The following is an 18,306-nucleotide window of genomic DNA, read 5'->3' as shown; positions in this document are numbered from 1 at the left end:
ACATAGTGACCCAGGGGACAGGGTTTGACGACGTCAGGTACTCTGAGTTCACGGACAAGTTAGACTGGTCTAAGGTGATTTCTAAATGATAACGCTTGCCTTACACCAATTCTCAACTAAACTACCGTACCTGCCGCTCAAGGCCTGGCCTGTCTTACGTTGAGGACACTCTTTAGCCCGACTCTGCCCCTGTCTGGTTTCCTTCCAGTACACACCACTGGGCTGCTTCTAACCCTGTCTCTGTCTAATCACTAATATTACTGGAGACGAAGGACATCCATGGAGGAATTCATTGAAACTTTGACTGAATCAATGTGTATATTAATTTATATACATTTGTTATTATAATTACCGTATACACATCATTAGCTAAAGCTATGCAATTATGATTAATTTATACTCGTACCATTGTTGGCTTGGAGATGGTCTGTTTTTGCGTGTTGTGACAACATTGTACGATGTTGGACAAGATCAGTAGATTTAAGACCTCAAATCTCTGCACTGCATGATTTTTCTATGTGTCTGTGTTGCACCTTTCGGAGTGGCGTTACGACTGTCTGCTTTTTGTTCTTTTGTATACGTTTAACTTAAGGCAATGTTTCTTAAACCTTACCTTCTGTCTGTCACCTTTTGAAGAGCCCTGTATTCTATTTACATAAACACACACATACACACACACACACACACACACACACAGTGTACAGTATGTGCCCTCTCACATTAACGAAAACAAACTAAAGTAAAAAAAATATTGCAAATGACAACATCCATGTTTTAACACGTCAGCTCACTCTCATAGGCCTTATTCATGCTTTGGAGAAGAAGTGTTATATGGCATGGCTTCGATTCTCTTGACGGTACTCACCTGAAGAAAGTGTGTACTTTAATGAGAACACACTTCTTTCAGTAGAATGCACTGTGGAGGGAAGTCTTTGGCCTTTTCCACAAAGCATAATTGGGCTTTACACAACATGCTGTCCAGTGATTGTGATGTCACCGTGCAATCCTTCCCCAGGGTCCTGCGGCTAAGAAGTCCTCAGCCAAAAACGCTAAGGATGAGGAAGATAAGTCTGGACCCCTCTTCGTCAACATCCCCGGTGCCAAGGAACAGAGGCTCAAAGAGGAGAAACAACTTAAGGTACTCGGTCCGAATCTTGTGTTTGCCATATGTCTTGCCTGCTTTAAAAACCTCATACCCGAGGCGGGGTTTGGCGGAAAGGGCCTTTCTGTGTGGAGTTTGCAAGTTCTCCCCGTGTCCCCTAGGGTAGGTAGGTACCCTAAAAAAAACGTGCAGTAATCCTGGTCACTAAGTAAACTGCCTCCCCCTGGCCAGCCGGGGCGCCTGATGGAGGGGAAAGGAACTGGTTGAGATAACGTGTTCCTCCCATGCGCTACGTCCAACCAGGGAAACCCTGCCCTGTCAGGTGTAAAGGAGCAACCTGGACACTCATGCATGAAGGAAGCATGAGTTCAAGTCCGTTGCTCTCCCCAGGTTGGCGGCGGGTGTGTAGAGCCCAGGATTACAATAGATAATTGATAGAGGGGTGAAAATGGGTTACAAAATCGTGGGATAAAAGTTATATATTTAAAAAAAAAAACCTGGTGGAATATACACAATATTCCTCTGAATGTTTGACCTATAGCCAACACCAGGAGCCTCGGGTTGTAATTTAAGTGTAAGGTTGAAACACTCCTGTAGAAAAGATGTGAACTCCACGTTTGCTTTTCTATATTAAACCTGACAAATTGACTCATCTGCCTGATTTTCTTCTCCAGATCTTAAAGTGGAACTTCCAGATGCCTCGCGACGAGTACCTGGACCAGCTCAAGACCCAGATGACGACCTGCTTCGCCAAGTGGCTTCTTGATGACCTGTTCCATCTAGACTTCCAGAGACACGTCAAGTGCATAGGAGTCATGATCGAGGTACTGTTGCTTATTGTGGCGTTTGTTTCCCTTTTATCTCGTGTGGACTGTGGTTTGGGGTGCTAAAGTTAATCGATTATTAAAAAAAACGACCCGCTTTATGTGTACCGTTTTGACAGAGGCTGGAGTGCGAGAGCGATGCCACGATCAGCTGTCTGGACCTGATTCTGAAGTGGTTCACTCTGAGGTTCTTTGACACAAACACCACGGTGCTGATGAAGGTTCTGGAGTACCTCAAGCTGCTGTTCACGATGCTGAGCAGAGAGGATTACCACCTCAGCGAGTATGAAGCCTCCTCCTTTGTGCCCTACCTCATACTCAAGGTTAGCGACTATTTTTTTTTCTTCTTTACCCATTCTGACCTGAGATCAGATTCATACGATGTTTCCGCCGGACACACACTGGTCTGATGAACCCATTCTGACCTGAGATCAGATTAAAAAAAATGTCAGTCGTTCTTCGATTTTTCTAAAATAGCAGACCTACAAGCTCGTATCGCGCCACTCGGTGGCGCGATATGAGCTTGTAGATCTGCTATTTTTAAATAGCTAAAGCATAACATGATGCTAACACCAAAATGGGTGCCCGGTCAGAATGGGTTAAGTGGAAGGTGTGGAAGCGGAAGGCCGACTAACTTGCAGCAAAAGCTAAGCAATTCTATAGAATGGATCTAAAATGTGCTCCACTTTCTCTCTTCTTCCTTCCTTCCTTCCTTGCGTTCTCCCTTCCCTTCTCTCCCCCTTCGTTGTCCAGGTGGGGGAGTCCAAGGACGTGGTTCGTAAGGACGTGCGGGCCATTCTGGCCATGATCTGTAAGGTCCACCCGGCCTCAAAGCTCTTCCCGTTCCTCATGGACGGCACCAAGTCCAAGAACTCCAAGCAGAGAGCCGGTACGGATGTCACTCGGCGGGATGTCAAAGCTGATTCCTTCAGCTTGTAGTTTTTTTACAGAAGCGTGAATGGCAACGTGTCCTGCTAATTGTTCATTGTTAATTTATTTTTGCTGGATTCACATGTAAATGTCGCCATTGCTTTTTTGCATTACTGAGATGAGAAACATTATCCCCGTTTACGTATTTCCAATGGGGATGATTGTTTAAAGGTATATTCAGTGATTTCACTCAAAAAACCTTAGGTTTCGTTTTTGGCTGTGGGACCCAGCCTTTCGTCCAATCAGGATAGAGAGTCAAAAAACGAAACCTACGTTTTTTTGACCCCCAGGGGTTAACTGGGGACAGGGAGGAACTCCTTATATGGCCAGCACACTCTATAGTAGGGAGGATTATCACAACAAAACAAAACAATAAGTGATATTTGAATTAAGTGAAATCACTGAATATACCTTTAATACCCTTTCCAGAACAGACAGCAATGATATCGGAGTGTTCTAATAATGTCCATGTCCCGTGTTTGTCCTCAATGTCTTCCCAGAATGTCTGGAGGAGTTGGGCTGTTTGATAGCGGGCTGGGGGATGAATGTGTGCCAGCCGACTCCGGCCAAGGCCTTGAAGGAGATAGCAGTTCATATTGGAGACAGAGACACGTCTGTCCGCAACGCTGCCCTCAACACTGTACTGGCTGTTTACAATGTCTGTGGAGACCAAGTCTACAAACTCATAGGAAATGTAAGACGGTTACTATTCTAATAACATGATTCAGACTGTAAAAAAAAACAAGCAAAAATGCATCTTAAAGTTATAACGAGTCATATTCTTTCAAAAGTTGTGTTTTGTCACACAGTAAATAACTCTTCCACGTACCCTGTACTTCTGCTCTCTTCCTCCAGTTATCGGAGAAAGAAATGAGCATGCTGGAAGAGAGAATCAAGCGTTCGGCAAAGAAGACGACCCAGCCTGCCCCTCCCAAGAACCAACGTGGAGAGGAACCAACGAGGAACCAACGAGAACACCCATCCAACCCCAGTGCTACCTTCCTCCGCAGCAAGCCTGCCCAGGGGTCCCAGGAGGACCCCAATAAATTGAAGTAATTTAACAACGCTCTACCAAGGCCTTGGTAGAGTGCCTTACCAGATTTGCCGGCACAGATTAAATGTCTGAAGCTCTACTGTATATCAAATGTCCTCTTTTTCTATGAATATAACTAGACCCCTGAGTGTCTGTACTCTAGTGTATTAAAAATTAGGTTTTTCCCATTTCAATGTTTTCAAATCTAACATTCCTACTCTTCCATAAGCATGTCTGTCCTTCTGTCAACCAACTCGCCTCTTTATTGTGACTGTTTATCCACTGTGGTGTGTCGCTAGCGTTGAGATTCAGACCATAATCCTCTCGACTTTTCTGTTTTCTGAACTTACTGTTCTGCCATTCTTTCCTGACCTTTATTACTGTTTTATTAGTTGGGTTGCTCTCTCAGACGTGTTCGGAGAAAATATACAGAGTCTTTCCAATGAAAACTGCTATTGGAAATGTACACCTCTGGACAGTTGGGAACATGTCTGTGAAACCAACCCCTATGTTTGTAATCGGTTCTCTAACTGTCTTTTTGTCTGTCTGTGTGTCTTTCTGGGCGGCCAAGCAGCAGCAGTCTGTCTCTTTCCTTGGCTGCCAGACAAGTGGTCCAGCTGCCTGTCATTCTGTCTGCTTGCCTGCCTGTCTGTCTCTTAACCCTTCATCTCTCTACTGTATGATTCCTCCTTTCTCCTCTCTCTCTCTCTCTCTCTGCCTGCCTTCTTCTTTGGATCAGAATAATGTATCGCACGTATAGGATGTGAGTACTACCTCCTCATGGCCCGCCTCTGTTCCCGGTTGTTGGTGGACATATACTGTATGCTAACTTGAATGCAATCTAATAGTGTATGCATCACTCATACTCTAAATCTCCCTTTAAAAAAAAATACAAAAAAAGCTATACTTGCGAGTGACATTTGAATTGTAGTCGATCATTGATGGGGGAAAAGGTTCCATTTTGTTTTACACCAAGGAAAGCAAACTAGCTTAACGAATCACTTAACAAATTGTGGCAGTAAAAACCTTTTCCCTGTAATGGAATTTTAATACGTATTGCAATTCAAATTGTCCTCGTGAAATTGATAGGAGTTTGCCTCCTCCACAATCCGTACCACCAGATGGATGTTTTCATGTGCTTTGTCGTCGCGTAAAGCTCTTGTAAAGGCTGACAAATATCATGTATTCAGTGCGCTGCCGCTCGCTGTCTTGCTCCACAAACCTCCATGGCCCCCGTTGGTGTGTGGCTATAGAATGTATGGTGGATGTCCAGACACAATATAATCACTGCTCAACATTTCCTAGAGATGCCTTGACTCTTGACATCTGCTCTTGATATGTTTGCTCCAGTGCTTTCATCACACTAGAGCGGTGCCCATTGGGCACTGGCCTACTTGGAACGATGCAAGTTGGAAATGCATGACCCCACCCAGAAATTGTCTGTGTCCCTTTTCTGCCCATATATGGAGTTATTTGTCAGGCATACCCAAATATGGAGCTTTTGCAGATGTCAGAACTTCGTTGTGATGTCACAATAGGCCAACTACATATATGGAGATCTAGGGGTGATCAATTGGCTAATTTGGGCCCTGTCCAGAGCCTAGATATGCCCCACCCAGCTATGCACCGTTCCACCCATCTGTCAGATTTCTGTATCTGTCTCTCTGGCAATTTATTCCTATATATGGATTTCTGTGTCGGGCATGCTCAAATATGAAGTGTTGTGAAGTCAGAACAGTCCAGCTCCATATAAGGAGATATAAGGGGATCAGGTCCCGGGCCTTTTGTGGCGGTTCTGGACAACCGTGCGTCCGACCGACTCGACACCAGGCACTGCACTCACTTTGGGGGTGTGGAACGTGTGTCGAATTTGAAGTCGGGCGGCGAACGGTTCTCGAGTTGCGTGCATTAGACGTACATAGAGAGACATGGTGCATTTATAGATAGATAGATGATGGTCCTTCCAAGGGAACAAACATTCCAAGTGTCGGGTGTTTGATAAGGCATCTTATTAAATGTTTCTTTACCAGTTGGTACTGATCAGCTCCAGTCCTGAGAACCCAATTGGATTATAGATGAGCAGACCTGATCAGGTTCAAAGATATTCAGATATGTGCGTTCCCAAAGAAGATGATGTCTTTGGCCAGTAAAGATAACAATGTAGACTATGGGCCCTCAACTGGATCTTTGTTAGATAAAGAACCACCAAATCCATACAGACTGAGAATATTGAAGTTTCCATATTGCCATCCATGTTGTAGATGCAAAGCGGACATTAGTTTTCAGCCAGGACTGGAGCCGAATCGAATGAAAGACGACTGTACTTGCATTAACATACTTTCTTCTTTCCCTGTCCTGTCCTGCCCTTCCCTTCTCCATCTCCTCCTCTCCAGCCAAGCGCGTCAGAATGCCGAGCACAGGGAGTCGTCCCACCCGTCCATCCCCAGGGAGTTCCAGTTGGACCTGGACATGATCGAGACCGACCACTGTGGGGTCAGCGAGCTGCCGGACCTGGTCCAGCACAAACTGGACGAGCTTCTGGAGCCCATCATGATCCCTGAGCCCAAGTTAATATGGAAACACACACACACACACCATTATGACATTTTACTTGACCATGAATTGGAATTTGGCACTCACATAATTGCGATTAATGATTTAACCCATTCTGACCTGAGATCAGATTCATACGAGGTTTCCGCCGAACACACACTGGTCTGATGAACCCATTCTGACCTGAGATCAGATTCTAGAAATGTCAGTCGCTCTTCGATTTTTCAAAAATAGCAGACCTACAAGCTCGTATCGCGCCACTCGGTGGCGCGATATGAGCTTGTAGATCTGCCATTTTTCAATAGCTAAAGCATAACATGATGCTGACACCAAAATGGGTGCCCGGTCAGAATGGGTTAATTGTGTTTCTGTTGTTGAATATTATTTGAACATTTTATGAATCGAAATTACATTTCTGTTTGGCTTTTAGCCTTCGTAAACCAACAGGGCAGATGGACATTTTTATTTTATTTTTTAAATTATTGTCATTAACATGGAAATGATTATGGCGATTATTGTGATTATCTCAAATAATTGCGATTAGGCGCTCATGTAATAATTATGACAGGCCTACGCAGAAACACAAAGGACACGAACGCACCGATACAATGTTCCTATAGGTGGGCTTCCATTCCTCAGCATTAACGGAGTTCTGTGTGTGTTCAGGATGCGTTCGGTCTCTCCGCACTATGATGAGCTGCACAACAGCACCGCCTCCACCATCAACTTTGTGATCTCCCAGGTGGCCAGCGGGGACATCAACACCAGTGTACAAGCTCTGGCACAGGTATTATTAGCCGCACTACTCCAAGTGAAGTTAACCCATTCTGACCTGAGATCAGATTCATACGAGGTTTCCACTGGACACACACTGGTCTGATTAAACCCATTCTGACCTGAGATCAGATTAAAAAAATGTCAGTCGTTCTTCGATTTTTCAAAAATAGCAGACCTACAAGCTCGTATCGCGCCACTCGGTGGCGCGATATGAGCTTGTAGATCTGCTATTTTTCAATAGATAAAGCATAACATGATGCTAACACCAAAATGGGTGCACCAAAATGAACGCACATACACTATACATTAACCCATTTAGCCTGACCTCATCTTCTAAATCCTAATAAATATTTTCACCATTTTTCAAAAATAGCAGACCTACAAGCTCGTAAGCGCGCCACTCGGTGGCGTGCTACGAGCTTGTAGATCTGCTATTTTTCAATCGCTAAATTATAACATGTTTAAAACACCAAAAGGGGTTCCTGCCCAAAATGGCTTAAGACGAGACGGTGTCTGAACGGGTTTCATTACAATTAATGTAAATGTAAAGTAAAACATGTATATATATATTGAACAATCACTGCTTTCATTCCATTTATGAATCACTATCTGAGGAAGGGGGGGAAATTAATCTTTTGAGATTTCATCAGGAGTAAATGGAGTATAGGTTCGTGGTTCAGACATGCAAAGGTGTAGCTTTTCGGCAAAAATCGCCGTTTTTATCACAAATATGGGACCTATGTGATTCATGCAAATCCGTTAAAAAAAGGTTTGGGAGGGGTGAGGGGGTCTGTGGTGTGGACACGCCGGCGTCACTTTCTCTCGCTGTGTGTGTGTGTGTGTGTGTGTGTGCGTGTACGTGTGTGCACTGTGTGTGTGAGTAAATAAATAAAACGCTTGATACATACAACTTGTAGTCCTCCCCCCCCCCCCCCCCCAACTGTTGAATAAGGAGAGGATGTTACTCTACATGTCTTAAATAATGAAGTAAACTGACCCTGTTGACTGTATTATAATTCATTATTTTGCCAGTGAATATAATTTCTATTTTACATGATAAATGAAGAGTGTAACTGTAAGGTATTTTGAGATGGGAGTGCGATTGCTGGACCCGTTTTTTAAGAATCACACCCGTGTGAAGTGAGCGGCACTCTTATCATCTTATCATCCATTCATCCAGTCATTTTTGTGACTAATTAGGACAGAAATCTACTGAATATAGGAGGGGCTAGTGCTCCTCAAACTGTTGGAGTAAATTAATTGTTCTATGACTATCAGGAAATGAATGTTGACATCTTGCTCAATACTGACTATAGATTTGTACTGATTTAGTAAATAATCATCTGTCATTTTTGAGTGGTGCAACCACTCAACCACACTATAGACGGCTACAGTATGTGTGTGTGGCTGTGTCCCTGGGTCTGTCCCTGGCGGTGTCACTGGGTCTGTCCCTGGCTGTGTCATTGGGTCTGTCCCTGGCTGTGTCACTGGGTCTGTCCCTGGCTGTGTCACTGGGTCTGTCCCTGGCTGTGTCATTGGGTCTGTCCCTGGCTGTGTCACTGGGTCTGTCCCTGGCTGTGTCATTGGGTCTGTCCCTGGCTGTGTCACTGGGTCTGTCCCTGGCTGTGTCCCTGGCGGTGTCACTGGGTCTGTCCCTGTGTCATTGGGTCTGTCCCTGGCTGTGTCCCTGTGTCATTGGGTCTGTCCCTGGCTGTGTCCCTGTGTCATTGGGTCTGTCCCTGGCTGTGTCTCTGTGTCATTGGGTCTGTCCCTGGCTGTGTCCCTGTGTCATTGGGTCTGTCCCTGGCTGTGTCTCTGTGTCATTGGGTCTGTCCCTGGCTGTGTCACTGGGTCTGTCCCTGGCTGTGTCATTGGGTCTGTCCCTGGCTGTGTCACTGGGTCTGTCCCTGGCTGTGTCCCTGGCGGTGTCACTGGGTCTGTCCCTGTGTCATTGGGTCTGTCCCTGGCTGTGTCCCTGTGTCATTGGGTCTGTCCCTGGCTGTGTCTCTGTGTCATTGGGTCTGTCCCTGGCTGTGTCCCTGTGTCATTGGGTCTGTCCCTGGCTGTGTCCCTGTGTCATTGGGTCTGTCCCTGGCTGTGTCCCTGTGTCATTGGGTCTGTCCCTGGCTGTGTCCCTGTGTCATTGGGTCTGTCCCTGGCTGTGTCCCTGTGTCATTGAGTCTGTCCCTGGCTGTGTCCCTGTGTCATTGAGTCTGTCCCTGGCTGTGTCCCTGTGTCATTGAGTCTGTCCCTGGCTGTGTCCCTGTGTCATTGGGTCTGTCCCTGGCTGTGTCCCTGTGTCCCTGGCGGTGTCACTGGGTCTGTTCCTGGCTGTGTCCCTGTGTCATTGGGTCTGTCCCTGGCTGTGTCCCTGTGTCATTGGGTCTGTCCCTGGCTGTGTCCCTGTGTCCCTGGCGGTGTCACTGGGTCTGTTCCTGGCTGTGTCCCTGTGTCATTGGGTCTGTCCCTGTGTCCCTGGGTCTATCCCTGGCTGTGTCCCTGGGTCTGCCCTTTGCTGTGTCCCTGGGTCTGTCCTTGGCTGTGTCCCTGGATATAGCATTTGTTCACCACCAAGTGTCACTGTTGCACAGCCTAACACACAGACACACAGGCCGGGGCGGAGGGCTAGTACAGTGCAGAAAGTAATTAATTTGAACTTGATCTTTCTACATACTGAGAGTAATAGATTTGTGCTGATGACTCTTAAGTGTAGTATATACTGTCCCCCACGACCCCCCCCCCAAAGTGGGTTTAGTACCGATAAACGCTCAAAAGATCTGCGCCGCGGCTTCGCCCGTGGCGCAGCGTCGGGCCCCGCACACTGTCACCTTTTTCACCTTGGGCCTGTTTGCATGCCTGGTGGTTAAAAACACACGGGCCACTGCAGATGAATGGGATTGTTTTAGTGAATGCCAGATGCATTGTTCTAAACCGTTTGTTCCTGCCAGGTGCAATGTTTGCCTCTAACCTTTTTCCTGCTGGTGGTGTCTCCACAGATTGACGAGGTGCTGCGCCAGGAAGACAAAGCGGAGGTCATGTCGGGTCACATTGACCAGTTCCTCATCGCCACGTTCATGCAGCTGCGGCTCATCTACAACACGCACATGGCTGACGAGCGGCTGGACAAGAAGGACATCTTCAAGCTCTACAGTTGCATCATAGGAAACATGCTGTCTGTGAGTAGCCATGCACTTCCACATGAGAATGGCTAAACCTTTCCCATCTGGAAATGTTTTGTGGAGATCAGAGAAGATTTGTATTGTTACAATATCAAATATCATTATTTTGAAGATTTTTCAAAACTTACAAAAAGGAAAAATAATGTGTTGTGAGCTTGCTATTCAAAAATAGCCTAAGGATAAAATAGGGTTAAAGTGGTGAAACTGTTGTTGATAACTGATGTAAACTAAGGTAACATTTCTTTGGAAAGCAACTATTCTTTATGACTCCATTTCATCACACTAAACTAGCTGTCCTACTGTAGTTAGCTTCTCGCTGTAATAATATCCTGTAGTAAAAAAAAAACCTGGTGGCTCTGGTCATGTTCTCTCTCTGTTCCACATCCTCCATATCCTTTCCCCAGTTGTTCTGGATGGAGTCTCTGGCCAAAGAGGCGTCCATGGGTGTTCTGAAGGACCTCATGCATGGTCTGATAACTCTGATGTTGGACGGCAGAGTGGAGGACATAGAGGACGGTCAGCAGCTGATCAGATCGGTCAACCTGCTGGTCGTGAGAGTACTGGAGAAATCAGACCAGACTAACATACTTAGGTAAGCGCTGTGGGTGTCGTGTTTCATTTATACTTCGTCGCTTGAATTAACGAGCTGCTAGCCTGAATGCATCGTGAGGTTTGCAGATCATATATTCCTGGCTGAGCGTAATACAGATCAGGCACTGTGTCAGCCACATGAAGTCAGAGACTAATGTAACACTAAAATCACGTTTTGGTGTTAGTAAATACTAATAGTGTAGGGCCACTAGATAGTGCTAGAAATGGATTCCGTCTTCCAGGGTGGTGCAGGATTAGATTAGATTAGATTCAATTTATTGTCACTGCACATAGTATACAAATACTTTGACAATGAAATGAATAGTGGCGTCCAACCAGAGTGCAATACAGTAATGATAATAATGGGAATAAATACACTTGTTGTTGAATGTACAGAATGTACAGTATGTACAGTAATATATAATAAAGGAAATAAATAGAAAAGGCAAGAAGGGCTAAAGTACCTCTCCACCTCAACAGAGTCTAAAGGTAGTGTCTATAGAGGAAGCCATGGAGCAGTGCCCCGTAGGCCAGGTGTAGCTAATCAGTGCTGCATTGTAAAGCTGCTCTTAATGGTACACCTTTGACCTTAGTAATGGCTGCGCTCGCTGGCCTAGCGGTCCAGGCGCATGCCACATATAGGCTCTGGCCTTACGGTGTCGCATGTTCCGAGTCCCGTTAATTATTACGACCATTGCTGCATGTCTCTCCCCTTCTCTCCCTCCCACTTTCCTGTCTATCTTCACTTGATACTATAAATAGAGGCAGAAAAGCCCAAAACAACAAAATAAACAGGTGCAACTGCACCCCTCCGTGGATTAGTTTATACAATTGGTCGTGTTCGGAGGAGGGAAGCTGAGCGCAGCCAAGCTCCTCTTTAACACATTAACATTGCCATTAACATATAAAGCACAGTAAACAAGCTTCACCCCCCTAATATCTTCTTGGTTCAACATACCTTGAATGAATCATTTTCACTCTTCCTATCCAGTGCTCTGCTGGTGTTGCTGCAGGACAGTTTAATCACTACAGCTGGCTCCCCCATGTTCTCTGAACTGGTCATGAAGGTAGGCATTTTCAAACATCACTTTGGGGCTGTTTAGTCATTTAATGGCAATTCATGTGTGGAAATAAGTGGCAAAGATGTTTGAATTCACAACCAACAAATGAGCTCTCTCTTTCCCTCTGTTCCTCCACCACAGTGTCTGTGGAGGATGATCCGCTTTCTTCCAGACACCATCAACAGCATCAATCTGGATCGCATTTTACTGGATGTCCATAATTTCATGAAGGTCTTTCCAAAAGAGAAACTCAAACAGCTCAAGAGTGACGTCCCTCACAGGACCCTGAAAACACTGCTGCACACACTCTGCAAGCTCACGGGCGCTAAGGTACCACTCACACAAATATACATACGCACACACCCCAATTGTCTCATATAATGGTGCTGAAGTTAAAGCTAATGCTTTCTGGAAACCATTTCCATTCAATCTGTACAGTTCAAAATGGAAAAGTTCCATAAATATCTGTTTTTTCCTCAGTTGGCGATGTTTAAATGGGTACTTTAACACTGACGGTGCAGTTGATATTTAATGTGATTTAATTGAAATCATGGGCATCATTATTAATGACGGGTAATTACTTTTTTTCCCTTCCTATATTTATTTGTGAATATTTAGATTCTCGATCACATGTCAATGATTGAAAACCGCAATGAGTCCGAGTTGGAGGCCCATCTGAGGCGGGTGGTCAAACACTCGGGGAACCTCTCTGGACTCTCTGGAAAGAGTGACCGAGGCAATGAGAAGTCAGGCCAACGTGTGGTGAGGAACACACACCGTGTACAGTACACACACATGAACCCATTCTGACCTGAGATCAGATTCTAAAAATGTCAGTCGCTCTTCGATTTTTCAAAAATAGCAGACCTACAAGCTCGTATCGCGCCACTCGGTGGCGCGATATGAGCTTGTAGATCTGCTATTTTTAAATAGCTAAAGCATAACATGATGCTGACACCAAAACGGGTTCCCGTTCAGAATGGGTTAAGGCAAAGAGTTGTCTGTCGATTTGTAAACTTAAATTGTGCTTTTATTTTATGCAGGATGAGAGGATGTCCAAGGCTAAGGTCAGCGACATCCTGTCGGAGATCTTTAAGAAGATCGGCTCTAAGGAGAACACTAAAGAGGTCCGTTCAACTGTTCGTCGTGATTATTAGCAGTGGTGGCCATTTTCTGGATCGACGATCCAGGCGCCTTTTCAATTTCTTTCCAAAAACTATTTATATAAATGATTTTAAGCCTATAATCAAGTCATCCAGGCTCCTGGTAAATCATGACCATACACCAGGGTTCCCCAATTAGCGGCCCGCGGGCCAGCGCCCCCTTGGGCGGCCCTGAACATTAATTTCAGGGCAAGACCTCGACCTCGCCGACTCGGCCCCCAGCCTGGTACCGTAGTCAAAATATGGCCCTTGAGGAACATTTATTGGGGAACCCTGCCATACACATTTGACCCCTTCACATTTTATTATGTGAAGGGAAATGTATTAAATATAGTATATCATATAATGAAATATAAAAAATTGTATGGCTTGGTTCTAGGCTTAAAATGATTGATATAATATTTTTGGAAATCTTTGGGAAAAGAGAAAAATGGAAAAGGAACCACCAGCGCTCATCCGCTGAAAACTTGAGAGGTGCTGGAGCCACAAAGGGAACATGAGAAAAAATATAAAGGGAAGCTCCGCACACTCGGATCTACGCACAATCAATGTATTTATTTAGCAAGCTTTCGGTCTACTGACCTTCTTCAGGCATCATGGAAATCTTTGGGGAAAAATGAATGGGGTCTGGAATAGATCGATGGAAGCAGAACATGGCCACCACTGCCTAGGCCATATAACGTTGTCTGTAAGAAAATGTGTACTCTCTGCAAATGTGTCCACCATAGGGAGCTGAAGCATTATTATTGATAATGATAAACGGCCCTCTAAGTGACTTGTCTGTCTGTGTCCAGGGTTTGACGGAGCTGTACGAGTATAAACAGAAGTATTCTGACGCCGACCTGGAGCCCTTCCTCAGGAACACCTCCCAGTTCTTCCAGAGCTACGTGGAGCGAGGACTCCGGATGATCGAGTCCGAGAGAGAGGGCAAGGGCCGCATCCAAACACTGTACCTGTGGACGGAACAGCCATATTCTCTTTCTCTCCCTGTCTTCTCTCTCTTTCTCTCTCCCTCTCCTCTCTCACACGCACGCGTCACAACATTTCTACTCCTAAATCCCATAGACCTTTTTTTTTGTCAAATGTGTTACACATGTAGCTGCCACCGGTGCACATAATCAGCATCACGTGCTTCTGTGGCGACAGTGAATTTGTGTTTAGTAGGTTTCTTTTTTTATGGCTACTTCCTGGCACCGCCGCAGTACATTTTACAGACTGTATACAGAAATCCAGATAATCAAATATAAATGCATATCGGAACCGATAACGGATACAGGGTCACCTCCATGACTCAATTATTTTTTTTAATTATTGGAACAGTTCATACATGACATGATGACTTACTCTATAAAGCCGCCTGTATCATAGCTAGTGCATCCTACACAGGTATGCTAGCTAAACGGCTACCTGTATTATCCACAGGTATCCTAGTGCACTTTTTCTTTGTTGTCAAACGGCCTACGTGAGTCTCCTGAATAACATCAGGGCGGGTTGTTGCCTCTTGTGTCTCCAGTCATCCCTCAGCACGGCGTGGACTCCACTGCTCTGAACAGTGGGAACGGAGAGGAGCTAAAGCCTGCGGTCTACTACGAGAGACTGAAGATCCTCCGACAGAGACAAGGCCTGGAGAACTCCAGGGTTGGTTGGACAAACAATATATACTGCTGCTGCTACAGCAACATGTACCTGTAATGGTTCATTTAGTTTCATGTGAGGGTTCAAACTAACTCCTCCTGTATAGACGAATCCACAGAGGGGTGCCCTGGGGGCACAATCATAGCTGCGATGTCACATAATTAACATTAATATTATAGATTCTGCGGCAAACAAGCAACATTGGACAATGATAGGCCGACATAATGTTGGATGCATTTTTCCAACACGATAAAGTTTGCAGCTTCTAAAGTCATTATTGTCTACATAATTATCTTCCATGCTACGGGCGCTGTTGGAAGTCTTTTTTTGTAGTAGTTAATGCTTTTATTGTCTCACATTAACCCATTCTGAACGGGCACCCATGTTGGTGTTGGCATCATGTTATGCTTTAGCTCATATCGCGCCACCGAGTGGCTCGATACGAGCTTGTAGGTCTGCTATTTTTGAAAAATCTAAAAAAACGACTGACATTTTTAGAATCTGATCTCAGGTCAGAATGGGTTCATCAGACCAGTGTGTGTCCAGTGGAAAACCTCGTATGAATCTGATCTCAGGTCAGAATGGGTTAAGTTTCTCTGCAGTGGACGGCGCATCATCAATCCTCTCATCCTCTCTCTCTCTCTCTCCAGTTGCAGCAACAAGGGCTGGGTTTAGGCGAGGAGGAGCTGCAGCGTGCCCCCATCTCCTCCTTGCTCTCCAAGCCGTCTGTGGCCTCCTCCACGGACATGCTTCACAGCAAGCTGTCGCAGCTCAAAGAGTCCAGGGAGCTCTTCCAGCAGGAGCACAGCCCCCCGCCCACCAACGTGCGCTCCGCCTCGCCCTCCACCAACCTGGACGACCTGAAGAAACGTCTGGAGAGGATCAAGGCAGGCAGGCAGTAGGCGTGTGTAGGGGGAACTATAAAGGCAGGCAGGCAGTAGGCGTGTGTGTAGGGGAACTATAAAGGCAGGCAGGCAGTAGGCGTGTGTAGGGGGAACTATAAAGGCAGGCAGGCAGTAGGCGTGTGTAGGGGGAACTATAAAGGCAGGCAGGCAGTAGGGGAACTATAAAGGCAGGCAGGCAGTAGGCGTGTGTGTGTAGGGGAACTCGGGTGCACCCCGAGATCTCAACCAGTTTCTCCCTAAAACCTGGTGTTGGAAAACAAACGCAGGATTGTATTTGTTTTTTTGAATTCTGTGTTTGCACTTGTATTCTGCTAGTAGGAAGAAGAGGAAGGGTGGGGGAAAAAAACGCACTTGAACTGTAACACCGCCCCTTCCTTCCTCCGTGTTAACAATACATTTCAATTTATAATCTCAAAAGAAACGCAATGCCTGGCCTGACACACATAACCTCTCCCACTACACACCTGTATCGGGTTCAGCTGTTATTAGACGACAAACTAAATGTTCCTTGAGCTTGATGCTGAGTTAAGTTCAGTATATCCTACATCATCTTCATGTTGTTTTGAAATGTGAAAAGTAACTGTCGAATGAGTCTGAATCTGCTAGGGATAATACTTGTATCGGAAGTTTTATTTACCGACGTTTCCCTCTTTACAGAGCTCTGTACAGTTTCACCTTATTGGCATTTTCGGCCCCATGGTCCGCAATGTCCTGTACCCCCAAACCAACTACAGCGTAGCCATACGCAGACTTGTCTCGTTGTGCTATACAAGAGAAGTGGACTCTTCTTGTTGTTTATCTTTCTCCGTTAATTATTGTGGCACAATATATTTGTATATACTCGAGGTTGCTAACCACTTTAGCCATAAAGAAGCGCTTTTTAGAGGTTGCATTTCCATTGTCAGCGGAGCGGACCCTTTTGTTTGGTCCACATCTGATGTTCTTGTGGTTCTCTCGAGAGCCCGGAATCATGTGGAATCTGATTTGCCCATGTTTAGGCAGCCATGAGGCAGTCGGGTGTTCTATATGTATGTATATATGTATGATTGTACGTATGTGTGCACCAGTTATAGTTTGAAATCCGATGCTTTGGAATTGCAGTCCTCATGGTGTGCCTGACACTTTGTTTTAGGTTAACTATGGCTCCCCCTTGTGACTGAACACTGTCATAGACTCATTTTCTTATTCATTCCTCTGCTTTTGTTTGTTTTTATATCCATGTTTGTTTGTTGTTTTTCCCAGAACTGTTCTTCTGTATAACTGTATTCCATTCATCTGTCATGGTATTGAGCTGGTTCCTCCACGCATTAGAAGTTCTCAAATGTTGGAAGAATAACTGTGAAATCAAACTGATTTACTTTTTGAATGGAGTTCCATGATAATTGGCATCATACACATGTGTGTCACCATTGCACCAGAGAGGTATAGAACATAGCAGTACGCCATCTCCTCCATGCATCTTTCTGGCACAGCTGAGCTGCTATTGGCTGGATAAATGTAGAGTTCAAATTCCACATAGGATTCTTAACCGTTGTAGCCAGGTGTAAGAGAAACCTGAACTAAGGTTGAAGTTATTTGCTCTTTGTAAAAAACATTAAGAATTACTGTAGCAACTAATGTACTTGGAATGGACACTGATGAAAGTTGAGACGTGTTTAAATTCATGCTGAGTTGACGACCCCACCGTAACCAGTCAACGGATCGGCTCACTCTATCTAAACTTCTCTCCGGGGTGACTTGTCAAATTTATCTCATTTTGCCGACAGTCTGAATATTGTCTTGACGTGGTCCCCATTGCTGTGCATCTAATATGGGCCGTTTTTCGCTCGCAGGAAGCACACCGTTTGATTAAACTGGGCACAGAAATCGCAGCAGCCCATTTTTTGTTTTGTGTGGTTTCAAAGGCAGCCAATCAGGATTTAGGTTATCTCATCTACCATCAGGACCGTTCACACTAAGCAGAGCCTTAGATGGATGGTTTTGGTGGGGATGTCTGAACTGGAGAATAGATGTTTCATTTTGGTCATGTTGTGCAGACTGCTGTGGACTTGCTCTTCTCTGAAACAAAACTATTGGCTCCTTGAATTCACGAGGTGTGGGGTTGGACATGGGGGTCACTAGTAGTTACTTTGGAGCTGTTGTGATCGGCCCTAGAAACTGAAATGACCAAACTCTTTGTCTCTGTATGGCCCTGGGCCCACTGAAGGAATTTCACCACATTCTGTTCTCAACAGCATGGCATGAAGTAAAGGATTGTTTTTATTTTTGATGTAAATAAAGTTTGCATTACTAAAAAACTTAATTTTTTGTTTTATCTGATGAAGATGCCCCTGTCAGGCTTACTACTGAAGCTGAATGTTGAATGAAAGGGGGGGGGGGGGTGTTTTGTATTTAATTCAAATGCCAGTAGTGTTTACATTGTTGCTCTTCAGTTTTATGTGTATACCGTAATCCATAGTGGAAAATGGCAATAAAGGCTTTTTGTTTGGGTTTTCTAACAAACTAGCTCTGGTCTCCTATAGTTTTCATTTGATTTGTATGTAGCTCCATAAT

At 45.1% G+C, this 18,306-nt stretch overlaps 1 protein-coding gene across 2 annotated transcripts in view; it reads left to right on the top strand.

Annotated features, from left to right (window-relative positions):
• ckap5 (cytoskeleton associated protein 5) overlaps positions 1-18,050 on the top strand; it is a 43,674-nt gene extending 25,624 nt beyond the window's left edge. For both annotated transcript variants that reach the window (XM_083764170.1, XM_083764169.1), the window contains 17 exons: positions 1,016-1,138; positions 1,777-1,926; positions 2,046-2,249; positions 2,680-2,815; positions 3,357-3,550; positions 3,712-3,908; positions 6,283-6,456; positions 7,109-7,229; positions 10,216-10,395; positions 10,803-10,990; positions 11,981-12,056; positions 12,192-12,380; positions 12,669-12,812; positions 13,094-13,177; positions 14,008-14,140; positions 14,727-14,851; positions 15,499-18,050. In XM_083764170.1, the coding sequence (XP_083620296.1) occupies positions 1,016-1,138; positions 1,777-1,926; positions 2,046-2,249; positions 2,680-2,815; positions 3,357-3,550; positions 3,712-3,908; positions 6,283-6,456; positions 7,109-7,229; positions 10,216-10,395; positions 10,803-10,990; positions 11,981-12,056; positions 12,192-12,380; positions 12,669-12,812; positions 13,094-13,177; positions 14,008-14,140; positions 14,727-14,851; positions 15,499-15,750 (2,670 nt within the window). In that variant the 3' untranslated portion in view covers positions 15,751-18,050. The remainder of the gene's footprint in view (positions 1-1,015; positions 1,139-1,776; positions 1,927-2,045; positions 2,250-2,679; positions 2,816-3,356; positions 3,551-3,711; positions 3,909-6,282; positions 6,457-7,108; positions 7,230-10,215; positions 10,396-10,802; positions 10,991-11,980; positions 12,057-12,191; positions 12,381-12,668; positions 12,813-13,093; positions 13,178-14,007; positions 14,141-14,726; positions 14,852-15,498) is intronic.
• Positions 18,051-18,306: the final 256 nt, after the last annotated feature.

The sequence above is a fragment of the Protomyctophum parallelum genome (assembly GCF_964188405.1).
Source record: "Protomyctophum parallelum genome assembly, chromosome: 4".
NCBI classification, from domain to species: Eukaryota; Metazoa; Chordata; class Actinopteri; order Myctophiformes; family Myctophidae; genus Protomyctophum; species Protomyctophum parallelum.
The sequence above is the reverse complement of the archived record's forward strand: the minus strand, read 5'-3'. Positions and strand labels throughout refer to the sequence as shown.